Source organism: Arvicola amphibius, chromosome X, assembly GCF_903992535.2.
Source record: "Arvicola amphibius chromosome X, mArvAmp1.2, whole genome shotgun sequence".
Taxonomy (NCBI): Eukaryota; Metazoa; Chordata; class Mammalia; order Rodentia; family Cricetidae; genus Arvicola; species Arvicola amphibius.
Window position 1 is genome coordinate 30118416 of NC_052065.1, and position 17116 is coordinate 30135531.

At 37.5% G+C, this 17116-nt stretch overlaps 1 protein-coding gene across 1 annotated transcript in view; it reads right to left on the bottom strand.

Annotated features, from left to right (window-relative positions):
• The window catches only part of Maob (monoamine oxidase B), a 109116-nt gene that overhangs the window by 15624 nt on the left and 76376 nt on the right, over positions 1 to 17116 (bottom strand). Inside the window, exons 4-8 of the mRNA XM_038315967.1 lie at positions 8104 to 8208; positions 7145 to 7236; positions 3916 to 4057; positions 1805 to 1954; positions 422 to 581 (exon numbers count right to left, since the gene is read on the bottom strand). Coding sequence (XP_038171895.1) covers positions 422 to 581; positions 1805 to 1954; positions 3916 to 4057; positions 7145 to 7236; positions 8104 to 8208 — 649 coding nt within the window. The remainder of the gene's footprint in view (positions 1 to 421; positions 582 to 1804; positions 1955 to 3915; positions 4058 to 7144; positions 7237 to 8103; positions 8209 to 17116) is intronic.

Sequence of the window (17116 nt, forward strand, 5' to 3'; positions counted from 1 at the left end):
TAGGGATCTTGAATGTGTTGTGCAATCATCCAATTATTGAGCAACATCTCCATATATGAATCCATGTTTTATAAATTCATGCTTTTGGTATCTTAGAAAATAAAGTCACATGTTTTCATGGAGATTTGGAGAGGATTAAATAAACTTGAAATCAAATTATTGAAAGAACTGGTCAGATTCCCAGGAAAAATAATTCATGAGTTTGTGTCAATATATTTTGTTTGAAAAATTATTCATAGAACTTGCAGTAGCCAGAGGTAGTGGCACACACCTATAATACCAGCACTCAGAAGGGTAAGATGGCAGGATCAGGAGTTTTCTGTCCAGAATTCTAATGAAAATAGTTATATCCAAATATGTATCTTGACACAAAGTTTCTTGGGCCTTCTCTGCTATGTCTTTATGTCCAGAATATACTTACCCTTTTTCCTCCAGAAAGGCTCTTTATAATAAACTATGCACTTAATGACTGAACCCAAAGGCACACGAGTGATCAGCTGGTTTCTTAGCATCGGCAGGGGAGGACTATAGTGAATCTTCATGCAAAGAATAGGTGGAATGGCACTAATCACATATTTAGCCTGAAAGAAAAGTAAACATGGTTAAACACCATTGGCCTGCTACAGAAGTTTTTCTTAATCCTCTCTCTCTCTCTTTCTCTTTCTACCCTTGCTCCCTTTTCATCCCTTAACAGTGAAGCCAGAAAGACCTCATTAAAAACTAAAGCAGCCTTTAATACTCCCTAGTTCTAAACCTTCCATGCCTTCCTGGTTGCCTTTCCATTCCACTTCTTCGTATTCTTTGTCCCTGCCTTCATTTTGCTTGCATTTTGATCACCTTGTATTCCTTGGTCAGTCCAGACATGCTTCCAATTTAGGCCCTGGTCCTGGCTGTTGTTCTATCCATCTGTTGTTCTTTTCCCACAGAGTTATCTCCTTCAGCTCTGAGTTTACCTATGTTCCCTTTGCTAACTACCTTATTTAAAGTAACATGATCCATCATCCCAGTCATCCTTATGGGATCCCTTCTCCTTTTCCCATTTGATTTGTCTGCTGTGGAATAATGTTCTTGTACACTGTAAAGATTTACCACTTGTATCGGCTTAATAAAACACTGATTTGCCAGTAGCCTGGAAGGAAGTATAGGGGGCTGACCAGATTAGGAGAATTCTGGGAAGAGGAAAGGCACAGTCTGCAAGTCACCAGCCAGATGTAGAGAAAGCAAGATGAGAATGCCTTACTGAGAAAAAGGTATCAAGCCATGTGACTCAACATAGACAAGAATTGTGGATTAATTTAAGATGTAAGAGCTAGTTAATAATAAACCTGAGTTAATAGGCCAAGCAGTTTTTAATTAATATAAGCCTCTGTGCATTTCTTTGGGACTGAACAGCTGTGAGACTGAGCAGGACAGAAACTTTTATCTACATTCTTCCACACTATGTATCACTATTTGATACACTTTAGATTTCAATATATTTGCCTATAGCTTTAGTCTTTTTCTAAAATGTAAAACCTCATGAAGTGAGAAAATTCCAAACTCTTAGAATAATGCCAGGCCCATAAGCCATGCTTGATTCTTATCAAATATTTCTTTTGGTTTTATAATTACCTAAGGGTCAGTTAAAGAGAGTACATTTTTAATCTTCTCTCCTCTCAAATAGTTTCATTCCTTTTGTTTTCTTTCAGGCAGATGTACTCTGGCCAATCAACTCAATGAAGTCTGGGCTATCCTTGACCTCATATATGCTTCAGTTACCCATGTGATTCTGATTGTTTTCCCTCACTTTGAGAGTCTTACTTACCTCATATATTTCATGGTTTAAGGTTTTCACAACAACATTTTCCCCAGTCTGGTCAATGTGAACCACAGGCCTCTCAAGCTTTACTCGGTCCCCAAGGAGCTCCATTATCCGCTCACTCACTTGACCAGACCCACCAACAAATTTCCTTTCCTGAAAAGAAGAAAACTGGACTAAAGCTGGATGGTCAACATAAGAGCTGACATAAACAGCTAAGTGGCTGTTCCCCCTGGCTATCCCTTCTCTAATGTATATGAAATTTCATATTATTATTGGGAATAATTTCCTATACATTGTTGTCAGATTAATTTTTACTGACATTTTTATTGTTAGTTGGTTTTTAACTAGAGGCTATTGTCATTTGACAAAATTATAGACTTGGCTTATTAACTACCCTAAAGTTATATTACTGTGGATTCCAGGGCTCCAAACTGAGCTGAACATTCTCAGAATAATCCTGGTTTCCCTTTTGCCTGGTTAACACATTGCTCTGGGCCCCTTCTACATTCTTTGGCTGCTCCATTGGGCCTAGTGAAGCTTTACTTACATATTGACTATACTGAGTATCACTAGTACTTGTCTTGTGACTCAGAATAAAACACACCCCATTTCTGCCGTTCCTGCACTACACCTCCAGCACCAAGTCATTTTCCTCCTATTTTGGATGGGGCCACCTTATCTAGGGTCATATGTCTGCTGCTCCATTGGCCACTAATGTCATTTCATCTTGCTGAATCTACCTGTCTGTAGGCCCATATTTCATACAAGATATTTGCAGCCAGGCTCTCTGGCCATGATTAATTTCCAAGGCAGCTGCAATCCTGCCAAACAAGCTAGCCATCTAACAAAGGCTCCTTCTCTTTTGCTAAAATGTAGATCGCCTGGGAAGAGATGTTGAATCCAAGCTGGTGACTTAAGTTGCAGGTGTTTCTGTAGTCCCATGCCCCCCAGAAAGAGAATATTAATGAGTTTCCACTGTGGTTTACCTGAGGGATAAAAGGTGTTTGAATAAAAAATGCGGGTAGATCTTCAGGAATGGATGAAGCCTGAGATGCCCTTCCCATATTGCTGTGTGAACTGTGTCTCATTATTTCTTGTGCTTCTGTATGGGTCCAGTTAGGGAAAAATAGTTTCTTTGTTGGGGCCATGAACCCTGACACCTGTCTCCAGCCCTGTTTCCAAACATTCAAGAGTTTCTGAATACTATACCTGGCTATGCACACAGTTTGCCTGTTTGCCTCCTCATCCTCAAGTTTTAGAGCAGCTAATTCAAAAAGCATTATACTATTACTAGTAGTAATTGTGTGTGTGTGTGTGTGTGTGTGTGTGTGTGTGTGTGTGCATGATGTGTATATGTGAGTACAAGTGTGAAGGTCAGAGAGCAATTTTGTGGAGCCAGTTTTATCCTTTCTATCTACTCTTACTTAAGTTCTTGGGATTGAACTTAGCTGTTAAACATTTATAGCAAGCTCTTTTACCTGCTGAAGAGCTCATTATTCTTTGATTAACTTTTTAAAGACGTTTTTCAAGTAGGTCTACAAAGAAGGCGAAAAGAGGAGGAGGAAGAAGAGAGAATAGGAGGTGAAGAGGACAGGAAGAAAAGTAGTAAGACAACCAAACAGATTAAAAACTTAAATCCATTTTATACTCTGCCTAACAGGGGGCCTTACACAATGCTCAGAAAACAGGCATTGAACAAATAAAATGAAGAATGAATCCTCCCATGTGGTGTCGCTTTTCAAAACATTCACCTCTTCCTTCCTTCACTTATTTTCTATTTCTTTTTCTTTCTTAGTACTGGGGAAGGATCCAGAACCTGTTCCATTCCAGGGAAGTGTTCTATCAATGAACTACAGCCCACACCTTGGCATGTTCTTTAAATTTAAGTGCGTGTCTGTCTTTTCCCTGTTTGGAATTTCTGGGGAGCCTCTTAAAATTATGCTGGCCACTTGACACCTGACAACAGATGTTTGTTTTTTTTTTTTCTGAAAGCTACTTGAAGCTACCACGGTAAATAAAGCATGACAAATTACAAGCCTGTCTCATTCATCAGCATCTAGTGACTGCAGAATGACACCCATTTCTGTAGTAGTAAGTTTGTGTGGGTACAGTACCTGCCCTCCATTGGTTGTTGAGATGATTCTGGTTGTGCCCCCACACTGCTTTACGTACCACAGGAACCACAAAGCAGAGACCTCATGGGTCTCTGCAGTGACACATAGGTTCACAAAGAGAGTAGCAATTTGCTTTGCTGATCTGTTCAGAAAGAAACAGGAGTATGATTTGCAAATGCAGAACAGAGCCTTCTGAAAGGTTTAGAGTAGTCAAGTTTCTTGTTTCCTTGGCTATGTTCACCACAATTTAACAAACTTCTGGAATTCAATATTATAATACATGAGAACATGGACTTAGAAATGTGGTATTTATGTCCCCTAAAACAAAACACCTTGTTCAGAATTGACTTTGGTGTCATAGCCTGTGGCATCAGTTGTCCCTACACACTCTCTAGTCTTCCTGAAATTCTTCTTTTGGTAAAAGGCACTCCCTTTCACTAAGTGGTTAAAGCCAAGACTCTCAAAATAAACTTGAATCTCTATCTCTATCTCTCTCCTCCCATAAATCCAAAGTGTATTTATGTGCACCACATATGTTCAGTTGCCCAAGAGGCCAGAAAAGGGTTTTGGATCTCTTGAAGGTAGAGTTTCAGGTGGCTGTGAGCCACTTGATGCAGGTACTAGGAAGCGAACCCAAGTCATCTACAAGAGCTATCTCTACAACTGCTTATCTATTGTTTCTTACTTGAAAACTAATGATATATTTTAATTTATAGATCTAGGGATGTGGCTTGCCATTTTGTGTGAAGATTTTGGTTCAGTCCTGAGAACTACAGAATCCTTTAATGTCCTAATTAAAGAAATTATCAATAGCTAATAATAAAATGAATAATCATAAAATTATAAAGTAGTAAAATTTATGTGAGTGTAGTCTATCTCTCCCATGAAGAAAAATGTTCTTTCTGGACAAAGACTAATGATGGTTAATTGAAGCTGTAGGTGAAGGAGAAAAACTGCATTTCTCTGTCTTAAGCAGATCCATTCTTAATCTTTTGTTTGATTTACCCTGGGAGTTTCAGCAAGAAAAAAAATGAACTTTACAGCATTTAAGGGATGAAAGGTCAAGAAGTCTAGAGTAATAATGTTTTGTAATTTTGCCTTCTTTACTTTAAAAAAGATAAACATTATATTAGTTTTATTACATAAAATATATACATATTAGATGAGCATTGATTCATAATTCATAAGATAAAAATATGAGGCAATGAGTACTTTCCATATCTCTGCCATCCAAAAGACAATTACAAGTCTAATTTTGATGTGTTCTTTTTCTACATATAGTTTTTTCTAAAACATAATTGCATACCTATGATCCCAATGAAAATACACTTTGCTCTACTGAACAACATTCTATAAATTATGACTAAGGAAATGAACAGCACTAGTCTTTGAGTGTATGTTTGTCATTTTTTGTTATTTTTATTGAGCTATACATTTTTCTCTGCTCCCCTTTGTTCCTCTCCCCTCCCCTTCAACCTTCTCCCATGGTCCCCATGCTCCCAATTTACTCAGGAGATCCTGTCTTTTTCTACTTCCAATTTAGATTAGATCCATGTTATGTTTCTCTTAGGGTCCTTATTGTTGTCTAGGTTCTCTGAGATTATGAATTGTAGGCTGATTTTCTTTGTTTTATGTCTAAAAGCCACTTATGGGTGAGCACATATGATATTTGTCTTTCTGGGTCTGGATTACCTCACTCAATATGATGTTCTCTACTTTGAATAAGAATAGGCTAATTGTTCTGGGGGCTGTTACCTTTAAAGTCAGCAAATGATCTCATGTACATCTTGCTTAGTAATAATTAGAAAATGCCCCAATTCTTTTTAAAATAAATATCTCAACATTCTTTCTGTGATTTGGCCACCAAAGATATTCACTAACTGGAGGCTGAGTTCAAGGCTGTGGTAAGAATCTCAGGTCTCTAAGAACTTAGAGAAACATAACTGATTCCATTGTGAAAGTGCCTGCAAGCTTTTTGAGGACAAAGGATCAACCAGAATTTATTAAAAACATTCCATAACAGAAGTTCCAGAACAGATATAGATTATCTTATTGGAAATCTATAAACTTTATAAATAAACAAAATTCTACCACAGCAAAAATATGTTCTATTATAAACCATGTTCTCATATGAAGTTTCAAATGCTGTAGATAAGTGTTCTTAAATGATACAATAGCCATAAATTTTGTGGCACAAATGATCATTTCAGAATAGATTGCTTTACACAATATATGCCTAATAATAATAATAATAATAATAATAATAATAATAATAATAATGAAAGCTTAGAGGCAGTCAAAATATCCAACCGAACAGTCATAGGTAAATGCATTGTACCATTCACTCTTCATTAAATATATCTCAGTGAATGTCCTTTGTTTTTTATAATGCATATTATAAATAATTTTATTTTCAGAGTTGGGATTGTATATCTCACCATTAATAATCTATGAAATCCCACTTTTCTTTTTCTTTTTTAAAATTACTACACTGCTTGGCCAATAGCTTAGGCTTCTTATTAACTAACTTTTACACATTAAATTAACCCATTCCTATTATTTTGTATTTTATCACAAGGCTTGTGGTTTACAGGTAAAGTTCCCAGAAAGCTCACTTTTCTATGTGTTTAATATTATTTTTTAAACCACTAAGTATTCTTCTACAACATGATTTTAAAACTTTCTAGTTTATCCCATCTTTTGGATGCCCTTATTTCATCTAATCAGTCTTCGGTTATTAGAGCTTCAGATCCTCCCTGAGGAGTGGATGGATAGTGAGGTTGGGAGAGCAGAAGGAGGGGAGAGAGAGGGATTGGTATGTAAAATTTTGTATTGTATTGTATTATAAAATGTGTTTCAAATGCCTGTGCTCTCTACTGTTGACCACCAGTGAGGAATACAAAACTATCCCTACGTCAACAACCTCAGGAGACTGTTAAACCACCGGACTTTAAAATGGTCTAAGAAAAAAAATGGCTGATTCTGGTTTGTTCTGAGGACTTCACAGGAGAAATAGCAGCTTGGTGGTACAAAACTACGTTGAAGAAGTAAAATATACCTATATTTAGAGGAAGACTTTGTTTCAGGATCTTTCAACTATTTACTTACTCAGTGGTATGGTTTTAGACATAAAGCAGACACTTGATTGCCTCCTGCCTGTTAAATGGCATACCCAAATAAACTCCAAGGATTTTCACAATAAATGCTTTTGCCCAATGGGAGATCTTACTTAGTCCAGCAGATCTTATCTATCAACTCTTTCATTGACATGTAGTCCCACTCTTCTGCAAGGGGTGCCTTCCAAGGAGCATCACTGGGAATCTATATTGAGATACATTAAAGAAGAAAGAAAGACAATTTTCCATTCAACTAACTATGGCACAACACTAAAAGATCTAACTCAAACAAGAAAAAATTTAAAATTTAATTTTCCAAGTGCTCCTAATAATTTCTCAAATAGCATAAATCTCTCTGTCTGTGCAACTCTTCTGCCACAAATCTATAGCACTCAATTTATACTAACTTTCCTTTAGAATTAAGATATTTATCTTATAAAATATATCTACAATAAAATTTAATTATTACACCATGCATAGAAATATATTAGCAATAACAAAACAGAATGTTTATAACAATGTATTGTAATAAGCTATGTGAATGTTGTCTCTCTGGAGTTTTCTATTTAATATTTTCCAACTGCAGTTGGCCATAGATAATTACAACCATGGAAACTGAAGCTACAGGTTAGGGGAATTAAATTAATAGCTTACAGATATCACTCACAAATTCAACTCTTTAACTTGAATGAAAGAATTGCAACTAACCATCTGGAAATCAGAGTTTTCAGTTAAAGTTTCCATGTGGTTATTTGGGAGGTGCAAGTTTGTGTGTGATAGATAATCAAAGAACTGTCTATGTCCTGGGGAATCTAAATTAGAAATATCATCCCAGAAAGGCTTCAGGCTTCATACTTCTCAACTTGCTCAACAAGTGTATACAAATAGCAGTATTTTTGATAGCTCATTCTTTTAAACATTAGAAACAAATTCGTTCATTTATTTTACTGATGTGTATTGATTGTCAGCATGTGCTGGGCACTATGTTATGCATGTGGGATGACCAATACTTTGTACCTTCTTTCTTCTGAAGAATAATGGAAAACACATATGCATCTTTAGTAAGTGTTACCTCATCACCCATCTCGTCCATTGTCCGCCAGAGGTTGTTATGATCTAGGTAGGCAATTGGATTCCGTACTGCTGGGAATGGGCCTCTGAAGGGGTATGATTTTCCCTGAGAGATACAAAAATTTAGAAGGAAACATTTAAAACAGTGTAAATCTTGTTAAATCTGCTAATTTGGCATTTTTGAAAATTATTTATTTATATTTTATGGGCATTGATATTTTGTCATGGTGTCAGGTCCCCTGGAATGGAATTACAGAGAGCTGTGAGTTGCCAAGTAGGAGCTGGGAATTGAACATGGGTCCTCTGGAAGAGCAGTCAGTGCTCTAACCACTGATTCATCTCTCCAGCCCTAAGTTTGCAATATTTAAGAGCAAATCATGTTGCCAATATCTAATACATGCTCAAATCTTTTGGAACCTGTATCCATAGAATCCTGTTCAGCTTTTTGGCATAGACATCTCCAGAAAAATCTTTCAAACAAATATGTGGCCTGTTAAGCAGTGTAAAGAGGACTGTCTCTGAAATTGGGACCCTTGCCTATAAAATCTAAATACCAGTAGAGAACAGCTACCAAAAGGCATCTGTGTTGTCAATAATATTTGTAAATATCTTAGAATCAGGGGCCGGTGTGTACACAGAGAATTACAATTATCAACACAATTCAAGTTAGAAGGGGTGAGAAACCACAGGTGTACAGTTACGAGAAGGAAGAGTCACAAAACAGACCCCGGCTCGCTCTTCCAGGGAGTTGGAAGTCTAGATGCATAGGAGTTTTCAGAAATCAGGGAAATTGAAGCAGAGAAATAAAACAACCCCAGGCCTTCCATGAAAGCACTTTGACTCTAGCTAGCTCTCCCTACTAGGATAACAATTTGACATAGAGATATAAGAGCAGAGCCCCATAAAATACTTACAATAAGACAACATACAGATCCACACCTGGATGGCCTAACCTGCTGGTGGCAGTTAAAGGATACACACAAACCCACTTTCTGTCTATTTAAAAACCTGGGTCAAAAGGCAGGTTGTGTAATACGACAGCGTCTTTCAACTGAATCAGAATAAGCTTCCCAGTAACTCTGAGTCATTCAGCAATGATGCATCTTGTATTGTTTTTCTAACCAGGGCAACTGAGAAGCAAAATGGGACGAGGTTTCATGCTAATTCTTGTATTAATTCTGTGACCACCTTGGTCTCTTTTTCCTCCATAGACCGTAAGAGTCAGAAAGAGGAAAGAGTTCTCAACAAGAGGCAGACTGAGAGAGGGTAGCTCATACGAGAAGGACACAGCCATGGCCAAAACCATCACAATCGGTCAGCCACTTTGAAAAGAGACATGATTCAAATTCAAAGGCAGTGCATTAGTAGAATTCCCTCTTCTCCAAGGTCTAGTGCTTAAATATTCTTAAGTTCCAGGGAGCACAAATAATTACTTCAGAAAGGGAGCCCCCCCCCCAGTCTTACTTTTGAGTTTGGCCTGGAAAAGAGGGAAAGACAAGTTCTATGCCAAAACAGACATTTTCTATGTCAAAACAACAGTTCTATGTCAACTGACAAAGCATGACTTTCAGTTAGGACTTCACCCTATCTGCAGCCTGTTCTTCCTACACTCACCTTCCAGCCTAGACACCTTGTGAGAGGGGTACTTCTCTGCAGCCCTTTCCTCCTTCCTCCAAGCATAACACCTTTGCATAAATTGTTGCAGATGGAAGTGAAACATAGGGGTGCTGGTAGGTCTCTTACAAGATTCTGTTTGACACAATGTAGCTCAGAGGTTCGGGTAAAATATAAGCCAAAATAAAGTATCTCTAACCACAAGATATTAATCAGCAAGGTGATAGTGGTGGAGGCCAAGTGCCAAAGTGATTCTAGTCAAGGACCTTCTTATGAGTGAGTAGTAACAATCTGGATGAACAAATTGGCAAACGAGCAACATACCAACAACACCATGCTGAAGAATACACATGCATTTCTTATGCATGTATTCGCTCAGTTCTCAGTGCCTTACATCTAAGCATATAATGATTTAGTTCGGCTGTATTCATAAAAGCAAGTATGCTTTTAGAAGATGAGGGAAAGTTTCTTATAAACACAGGAAAGAGCTATTGTTGGATGACTCATTTAAAAAAATCTCAAAGTTTTAAGCTTCAAGGAATAATCAAGAGAGGAAGGAAATGGAAGTTTATAAGACCGCACAACCAAAGGCACTGCAAGAGATTTAGAGCTCAGGTTTGGCTATGGTATAAACAATCCTGCAATTGTAACTGTTTTGAGCACTGTCCAAGACAGCCTGTCCTTCTGAAGAAATCATGAAAAGACATCAGAGTAACCCCACCTCACGAAGCGCCAAGTTCCAAAGTCTAATTCTGGATAGCATTTTTGTTTTGTCCTCAAAATAGCCCTGTGATGTAGCATGGTAATTTTTAAAATATCGTGGGTTAAAAAGAGAGAGCACAAATAATGACTGCTTTGAAATATTACAAATCTCAGGTGAAAGCTACTGGACTTCCAATTTACTCTACAGTAGCTGAGTAGGTCAAAAGTGTGTACATGTGTGTACTCATGTATACCAATGTGTATGTGCATGTGGAAAGAGAATGGGAACTATCTGGCAATTGTCAGGAAATAATCATTAGCCTATACATAGACTGTTGACTAATACCAAAATCTCTATGATCAAAGAAAGTTAAATAATTTTTCCAAAATAAGCACTATAACACATGGGTTCCACCAGAGGGATTAAGGTATTTTGGAGAAAGATACATTTTCCTCTGGGCTCCCCAAACAGAACAGTGAAGTAGACGTATAGGAAAATAGATGGTAGGAGTCCAGAACAGCCCCAAAGCTCTCTGAAAGATACTTCAGTGGAAAACTGTGAGGAGGTAGGGAAGGTTGATTAGCAAAGATTATTAACTATGCTTGGTTTAAGTGTCACACACAGTTTAGTACACATGCATACACACACACACTATTGTAAAAATTCTAGATGACAAGGAAGTTATGACACTTAGATATGTATGGTGCACAGCATTACTCTGTAGTAGAATACTTGCCTATCATATACTGGGTTTGATCCCTAAAATTTCAGGATGTAAAATTAAAACAAAGTAACCATTTATAGTTTTCATCAAAATATTAATCATGCTTATAAATATTTCAACATGTTTATTTCACCCATTTATTCATTTATACATTTGATGGTTGAAGTATAGGTATCTAAGCAATTACTTTATTGCTAGTTTTTAGCCTATTTTATATCCTAAACATGTTGTATGCCATTTCTCTAACCTTGTCAACCATATTTTTCTTGATAGATAGCTTATATTCCATTATGTATGGAGATTAACCATAGTCAAACTGAACTTAAAGGATCCTGCAGGGTTTCTGAAATGAACAGGGTAAAATTAGCTGTCTCCATTTTCCAACCAAACATCCATATGATGGAAATTTTTTTTATATATTCCATCCCAAACAACATGTTTCAATGAATTAAATGTTAATGAAGGTATAATAACCCAGCTATTTTCCATGGAGCTGGATGCGAACAAGTTATGTAAAAATGTAAATACATGCTATCTACTCATATATTTCATTTAAAAAATTCTTAACTTTTTCTCATACAATATAATTTGAGCCTATTATATTTCCTCCTCCTATTTTCTAGATCTTCTAAACCTCCCTAACTGCCCAACTTTATTCTCTCTTTCCCTCTCTCTGTCAATAAAATCCCCCAAGCCAAAAACTGAAAAATGAACAACAACAAAAAGCTCACAAAAGGGGGAAAATTACCTAATCAAACCCACTCAGAAATTTGAGGGCCTACCCTGGAGTGTGGTTGATATTCCCACAAAGATTTTCTTCCTTTGCAAGCAGATTTTAATTGGATACAGATTCTTGGTTAGGGATGAGGCCCTGTGTTCACTCTCCCCTCCTAGTACTGGAATCCCATTTGCTTGAACCTGTGCAGGTCTTATGTGTGTTGTCTTTATGTCCTTGTGTGCATGTGTGTCAGTCCTGTTATATCTGGAAGACCCTGCTTCCTTTGCATTACCCATGACCTCCAGATCTTACATCTTTCTTCATACTCACCTTGAGGCTACAGGTTTGGTTAAAAACATCCCATTTAGGGCTGAGCGCTACAAAGTCTCTCACCCTCTACACACTGTTGAGTTCTAGGCCTCTGTGCTACTTACAACCTTCTGCAAGAAGCTTCTCTTAAGAAGGTTGAGTGAGGTTTTGATGTATGCATATAGCGATATGTCATTAGGAGTCATTTTCTTGTTATTTTTCTTTAGCAGAATAATGGTAGTAGGCTTTCCCCTAAGGCACATGACCTATCTAGTATCAGGTTCTTGGCCACTTTAGGAAGGCCATGTATGGGCTGCATCTCATGGAGCAGGCCTGAGTATAATTTTAGAAAGTACCTTGTTACTTCCCTATTTCTGTTACTATTATACCAGTATATCTTGCATGCTGGCCATTGTTATAGGTCTCAGGGTTTGTAGCTGGGTGATACTAATGATTATTTTCTTACCCTGGTAGTGTGCATAGTACACAGCAGCACCATATGTCTTATTCAGTAGTGGTGAAGCTTCTGGCTGGGTGCCAGCTCAATATCTCCATGTTGGATGACAAAAATCAGCACTATCTTCAGCACCAGGATTTGGAAAGTAACCAGTTGCTTTGTCAATAGTCTGTGATGTTTTGGGGATCCATGAAACCCCTTTGGCCAATGACTGATCAAGATATAACCTATTCCTATCATGATGTAACCCATATAAATATGTATATATTTTATATATACATAAAACATACATAAGTATATGTATAAACAAACAGTTTGTAATAGAGTTATTGTGGTGATTTTAAGTGGATTAATAGAGAATTGTGTTTCAATTTCTAATATAGCAGTTATAGAGCCAGAAAAACAAAAGCCAGTTGAGATTCTCAATAGTTTTAAAAAATACAAAAGTATGAGATAATTTGGAATAGAACCTCACAACAACAGATAAAAGATGGCTTTTAAGAAGATAACAGAGCAGATTCAAAGTGACTCTGAAATGTGATAGTCCTATGATTAAAGGGAGTTCTATGATTAAAGGAAAATGGGTAAAGATTTGCAAACTTCAGTTCTCTCTCTTTTTTAAAGATTTCTTTTTTATGTCTATTTATATGCATAGCCCATAAAAGCGGATTTACAGACAATTATAAACCACCATGAGGGTATCCTCTGCAAGAATAACAAATTCTCTTAACTGCTGAGGTATCTCTCCAGGCTTAGTTAATTTTATTGTATTGTGTATGCATATGCATGTATGTATGTATGCATGCATGTATGTGTGTATGTATGTATGTGTGTGTGTATGTATGTATGTGTGTATGTGTGTATGTATGTATGTATGTATGTATGTAGTGGGACTGGAACTGCAAACCACTGGCACACTGGGCAGGTATTGTACATGGAGCTATTCTAAACTCTTGTGCTCTTAACTTGAGGATCAGAATTACAATCTGTCTGTCACCTGTGTGTGGCAGGAAGAACTGAAGGTTATATACACCACAAGGGATATGTACATACTAAATGGCAGTGGCTGAGGGTTGTGTAGCATGATAAACTGTCATCTAAGTTATCTTATTAAGCCATTCCAGGTTTTTAAAGGCTTATTTATTTTATGCATATGAATGTTCTATTTGCATGTTTGACTTTATGTCAGAAGAGGGCATCAGATTCCACTAGAGGTGGTTGTGAGCGGCCATGTGGCTGCTAGGAATTGAACTCAGGACCTTTGGATGAGTAGCACATGCTTTTAACTGCTGAGTCATCTCTCCTGCCCACTCTTCCATGTTTTAAAAGTAATCTTCTTTGGGTTAATTCTGAGAGTCTGAATTCTGGGTATGAAGGATTAGATTCAAATTTTATGGAAAACTTTGTGAAAGGAAGAAAACAATTTGATATTTATGTGTCTTCATTTTGGAGCCTGTAAAGATTTGCCAGGCACTGGAAAACCGTCTGAACTCTGCCTTCTGGAGCCTCTACTTTAGAGAAGCAGGTTTGTTTGGTGACACTAGAGTCAGTATCAAGGACCTATGGGTCCTTCCCCCTTTCCTTATCTTTGTTCTGGTAGGCTAGGCCTCATATTTCTATTACTTTCCATTGCCTTCTTGTTCTTGATTCTAATGTCAGTCACTACCAGCAGGAGTAAGTGGTTTCATTCTTCTTAGATCAGTCTCCTAGAGGATGGCCTTTTTCTCTTAGTATGTCACCTAAAATGTTCATGGGAACCTTGCTTTCCTGGCTGTGGTTAGTTATTTGTCTTTCTATGGTATGGCCACATTTATACATATCAACTAGGTTATTCTTAGAACATACCCATTTACAGGATCAAGCTTTCTTTCCTTTTGATCTATAGTTTCAGTGTGAGAGAAGAGAAACATAATCTTTCCCATGGGGTAAGATCTGTAAACTGTACTTGAACAAATATTTTTCTTCCTCTGTTGACATGCTGGCTTTGCAGACTGAATTCATATTTATTAACGCCCAACCAGACATTGAGATTCTCTTTTGATAGCATCAACACATAAAGTAGATGTGGTTTTAAAAATCTGCCATCAGCATCCCAGCATATAAAAAGACTGACATTGCTTAAGTAGGGAAAGATGGGAAAGATAGAGCTGCAAAAAGCAGGTCAGGCACTATAGAAATAATAGTGATAACCATGACAACAGCTATCACGGGGCTTTCTCTGCACAGGCCTCTTAATTGAACTTCACCCAAGTTTTGTGCACTTCACAATGACTCTAGGAGACAGGCACAATATTGACCATTAGATATAGTGAAACAGAGCCAGAGAGAAATGAAACAATTATTTGGTGAAGTTCTCATAACTAAGTAGCAGCATGATTTTAATTAACGTATTCAAAGGCAAATGCCTTTGATCATGAACTTCTCAACATTTTGACTATTTAGTACAACTTGGCAGGTATGAGCTAATAGTTTTGACTTAATTATTTAGTTTAATTTTTATATCAACTGTGCAAATAACAGTATATAAATAGGGTGTTCCATTTTGGAGATCAGTTCCAAGGATGAGCTTAGTAATTTGTTCAAGATTGTATAGTTTATATATGGTAGGATCTGAATTTAACCTGCAATTTATGCATTCTTCTTCTATATCAGTGCTGAGGATAGAACCCAGGTCCTGGGGCATGCCAAGTAAACCTCTGCTATTGAACTACATCTCAAGTCCTCAAATTCATTTTAAAAGTTTTCATGGTGCATTACTGACATATTGATAAATTGCTTATAAGAGTAATAGAGTTCAGGTGTCTGACCATGAGCAGCATCTCAGGTGATTTATAGAAGGTCTCTGGAGAAATTTAATCCAGGAATCACTTCAGATTCTTACAAGCCAGTCAGCTGAATGACTGGCCAGATCATTTCTATGGCTGTTTTTCCTCTTTCAGCAAAATTCCAGTCCAGCTCATGCTCAAATGGTTGTCACACAAACTTCATTTGCCCAACAAGCACGCCCCATGTTCCTGGCAGTGTTGCAGGTGCTGGATAAACAGCAGACGAGAATCCCTTTTCTTTCACAAGTTTCTATTCTAGTAGGTGCTCAGGAAATAAATGAACCAAAAGGACAATAAGAAAACCATGTAGTGGATTAGAAAGGAAAACACTACGAAGTCAAAAAGTTTAAGGAGGACAAACAGGAAACGCTGGCAGCTTGGGGTTGGATGCAATTTTCACTAAGGTGGTGAGAGAAGGTGTCCCTGAGGGAATGTTGAGATGGGGAAATTATGTGACTGCACTGAGGCAGAGTGCTCTAGTGAGCACAGATTCTGAGACGGAAGGACAGATGGAGTAAAGTACAGGGCACAGAAAGAAGCTAGCCCCGCTCTCCTTTTTTCCTCCAACAGAAATGTTCCCGTGCTCTCTGTAACAAATCCAAGTTTGTTGAAAAACTGATTTTCAAGGTGGCCAGAAGATGGTGAATGTCAAAAAAAGTGGCTGCCTTTGCACTTGGACAGGCACCTTCCCTGATCTTAGTGGGACACTTTGACAGCACCTTTCAGCCAATATTCTTTACCTCCTCATATCCAGAGGGAGATGCAAACAACATGCCAGGCCTAGATCTTGAGATTCAAGATTCATGAAGAGGTCTCCAAAATTAATCTTGCCAAAACCAGATTTTCCCAGAACATTCATTTGGAGTCCCTACCGTTTTTGTTCATGCTATTTTGATATTATTGTCTGGATGCTGACTCTCTTCTGTCTCCAGCCATTTAAGGAAAGGAATGCTCCCAAAAGAGTGTAATATATTCAGCTGAAGATCAATAAGCACTGAAGACAGGGATGGATGGATCAGGTAGGTGGAAGATGAATGACTGGTTGAGTGTAATTCTGCAGAAGAGGTGTCTTTCAGCATCTAAGGCAGCAGCATGACTTTTGTAAACAAAATCACAATTTCTCAGGGAGTATGACTCAGTGGGAAAACACTTGCCTACCCTGTGAGAGTTCTTGAATATGACCTTCACCATCATTCCCCAAATTTACTTTTTTTCTGAAAAAAATTTTAAAGCAGAAGGCTGAAAATTGTAACTACTTCTCAAAAGAACTTCTCATGTGTCATTTTTGCCTTTGGTATCTGTTTTGAATACACCTGCTGAGGAAGGCAAGGCAAGTCTGAGTTCCACAGGAAGGAGTCTTAAATTAGACTGCTGACTTCAGAGAATAAGATTGTGTTCCCAAAGGATACCCTGAATCCTTTGATGCTTGAATCAGACAGTTCCAGTTCTATCACGTAGCAAGCCACCAAAACAGACTGCCAATACTGAGAGGCTGTTTCAAAGCAGAATAATGGTCACAGATCCAAACCACTTTCCTGTGCCACCTTTTCACTCTTTTTCATTTGTAGAGATTTAAATGTTTATTTGATCAAATGGCATAGGCATAAAATATTTTAATAAATACCATCCCTTTGTTTATACCATGTAATTTTTTAGAATCCCCA